At 56.3% G+C, this 3,344-nt stretch overlaps 1 protein-coding gene across 1 annotated transcript in view; it reads right to left on the reverse strand.

Moving 5' to 3' along the window:
- The window catches only part of CDK5R2 (cyclin-dependent kinase 5, regulatory subunit 2 (p39)), a 2,590-nt gene extending 1,995 nt beyond the window's left edge, over nucleotides 1-595 (reverse strand). Inside the window, exon 1 of the mRNA XM_004674800.2 lies at nucleotides 2-595. Coding sequence (XP_004674857.1) covers nucleotides 2-401 — 400 coding nt within the window. The 5' untranslated portion in view covers nucleotides 402-595. The remainder of the gene's footprint in view (nucleotide 1) is intronic.
- Between the last annotated feature and the right edge of the window lie 2,749 nt (nucleotides 596-3,344).

A 3,344-nucleotide genomic window follows, 5' to 3' on the forward strand; every position in this document is an offset into this window, starting at 1 on the left:
GAGGCGGCGGCCGCGGGCACGGTGGGCACCGGCACAGCTAGAGGTTTGGCCGCGCCACCGCCGTCCGGGGGGTCCCGGCCCTTGCGGAGAAGGTTCTCGCGGTTGCGCTGCTGGACCAGGGGGTCGGGGCCCGTGGACGCCGGTTTGGGCGTCACCTTCTTGCTGCCTTTCTTCTTCTTGGCAGATGCGGCCACCAGGCGCTTCCAGGTGAGCGCCGAGATGAGCACGGACGGCCGCTTGAGCCGGCTCTCGCCTTTGCTGCCCTTGCCTACCGGCGGCGCCCCGTAGCCCCCCAGAGCCTCGTCCCCCGAGGGCGGCGCCTTCTTTTTCTCCTCCGGCAGCCCACCGGGCCTCCGGCCTTTGGCCGAGGAGGCAGGGGAAAGAGACAGCACCGTGCCCATCCTGCAGAGCGGGGCGGGCGCCCGGGCCCCGGCGGGAGCCGCGGACAGCGCCGCTACCGCCGCCGCTACTGCTGCAGCCCCGGGGGACCGGCGGTGGGGGGCCTAGCCCCGGCCCGGGCGCGGGGACCGGTTGGGGAAGGTGGCTGCTGGCTGCTCCGCGGCGGCTGAACGAAGTCTGAGCTGCGCCAGCTGCAGCGTCAGCCCCACCTCTTGGCCCCCTCGTTCGCCGCGCCGCGCCCCGGCTCACGCAGCCAATCCTCGCTCGAGCTGCGCTCCTGACCGGCAGCTGCTCTGACCAATAGAGCCTCTCATGCCAACCTTTTGCCCCGCCCCACCTCCCACCCGCTGTCTCTGATCCTTTCCCTTCGCCAAAATGAGGAAAGGAAGAGGAGGTGGCCTTCGTCCCAGGGCTCCCTCAGGGTCAGAGCTGGAGTGAGGGTGGTGGCTGCCCCCCCCATTTCTCTCTGCGTCTAGAGGCCTGGGTCCGCTTGTTTTGATGTGCTGGAGAACAGTAGCAGAAAAGCCATGGGAACAGCCCCCCTCGACTCTCGATATGTTTGTGGGGGCAGCAGCCTGGGCTGTGGGTGCCCTTATGGGGGTCCCTGTCCACCCTGTACTGGCTCCTTCAAGCTGCCAGTAGGGTCAGTTATCTCTTCGCTCCCTCCCCCACAACCCCTGGAGAGTTGGCAGGACCCCTTGCCTTCCTGCAGGTCAAAACCTACCTTGTTTTGGGAGGTGGGGTGGAGCTAGGTCCCTCAAGCGGCAGGCCATTTGCCAACCTGATTCTCTGCAGCTGAGTCTGAGGAAGGAGGCCCCGGGCCTCTTGTGCTCCAGGTGCCCACCAACATACCCTGATCGCTGATGGTATGTGGACTGGTAGATGGCTGGTGTCCCTGGGTGGGACCACAGATGGGGCTTCCGTACTCTAAGGTAGGCCTAAGAGGGTTGGCCCTACCTCCCGCCCAGCCCTGGGTCCAGGTTGAGGTGAGTTTTTACCTATTAAGTGCTTCCTGCTACCCAGGGCTCAGCTGCCCCCACTTCTAAGGGAAAGCATCTAGGCTGCAACCTATTTGTCTGTGGGTCTGTCTGTTCCCTCTGCAGCACCCATAAGTCCTTTGTCCTTGATTTGGAACCACCAAGCCCTTACCTGCAGGTCCTGAGCTGGGCTGTTCTTTCTACCTTCTGTCCACCCTTTTATGGGCCTGTTCTCTGGGGCCCCCAACACAGGAGTCTTCCAGCTTCTTCAGTGAGTTTTGGAGGTGGGTTCAGCCCCTGCCTGTGGCTTTAACAAAATCCTTAGAATTGCCCCGGGCATCACTCTGTGCTCCTCATAGATTACCAAAACAGCTCCAAGGAGCCACTGCCATCAGGCTTGGTGTGCACAAGCACGAGTCCCCAGATCTCCCAGGGCTGCAGATTTTACCACCAGAGGCTGCAGCTTTTCTTGGCTCCCCTACAGCCCCCAATCACCCACATCTCCTTGGGAGCCTTGTGGTTGACTGCCTTGGCTCTCACCTCTTTACACTCCCTCTCCATCCCCCCTCATCTCCACCCCCCCCCCCTTCACTATGTGCACTTTCTCAGCAGGGTCTCTCTTGGCCCTTGTCAAACCTTTGTTTTGGCAAAGCAGGAGCTGACCTGCTGGGCAGGCGCTCTCCTCCTCCCCTTAGTTGCAGAGAACCGTTCCCTCTTTTCAACTCCTGTAATTGGCACCACTTCCTCCTACAAGACTTCTGAGTCAGCCTTTATCTGCACCCAAAGAACAGTGGCTCACCGGTAGTTAAGGACAGGCCCCATAGAGACTGAGTTGCACTGGCAGAAACACTGGCACATGGAGCTGAATGGCACGTGGGTCTGCCCAGCTCTGCTCCCAGGAGACCTCACTGACGTAAGGCCTGTTGCTGGTGTCATTGGAACAAGATCTTCCATGCAGCACCCACAGATGCTACTGCTATAGTCCCCCTACTATGACCCCAGCTGTGACCTCCTTTTGTCTTTTTGGTCAGAATCAAGAATTTCCTTCTTTGCTTCAGGGTCCCCAAACCAGGTGCCTCAGAGGGTCTCACCCCCTTTTATTCCTCACCTTACTCTGCCTCAGAGCCTCTGTCTGTCTCTTTCACCATTCTCCTACCCTAGTTATCCTTCTAGAATTTCTGAACTCCTCCACTGGGCCCCGCTTCTCTCTCAGACTACACTCTGCCTTCTCTCCACCGCCCCTAAGAAGTCTTTTTGGATTAAATGACAGGGACCTTGTGCTGTTTCTGACATCAGTCTGTCTAACCTCTTCCCCAGCAGCAGCTGCTACAATACAATTTGGTTAAGATGAGAGCACCAGGTCCCCAGTTCAAGGTGTGCAAGATGGATATGGTGGAATTTTAGAAGGACAGACAATTAAAATAGACCCACCGTGGAGGGAAGTGCACAGGACTATGCTGATGGCACATGGGTGACTTGGTGATGGGAAACACACGGGGATTACAATTGAGATTTTAAAAAATGTACAAAATGATGTAAAAATAAACTATTATATTATAAAAAAATAGACCCACAAATATTCAGCAGTTTTGTTATTAAAAAGCTAGAGGTCTTAAAGGAAAGGGAAAGGATGCTATGTTTCTACAGAGTGAAGGCCAAGGAGGATAAATACAGTGAAAGCAGAAAGATTTCAAGAGAAGGTAGGCTTCCCAAGAGGGCAGTGAATTCCCTGTGTTTCTCTGACTGACTGATGTTTAGATCTATATTCTGTAACTTGTTTACCCGAATTAGTATCTGTCTATCACTTCTCATCTGTCCATTCCCAGGACCTACGTGTTCTTCTAGGATAGTGCTGACTCTGTTAGACTCTTCAAGGAGACACCTCCTCAGGCTAAACTCCTTGTCTAGAACTTCGTGACAGAACAGTGTGCTGTTCAGCTAAGTGGTCACTCCTAAAGGTTCTTTAAG

Source organism: Condylura cristata, unplaced genomic scaffold (genome assembly GCF_000260355.1).
Source record: "Condylura cristata isolate star-nosed mole 26May11 unplaced genomic scaffold, ConCri1.0 scaffold00002, whole genome shotgun sequence".
NCBI lineage: Eukaryota > Metazoa > Chordata > Mammalia > Eulipotyphla > Talpidae > Condylura > Condylura cristata.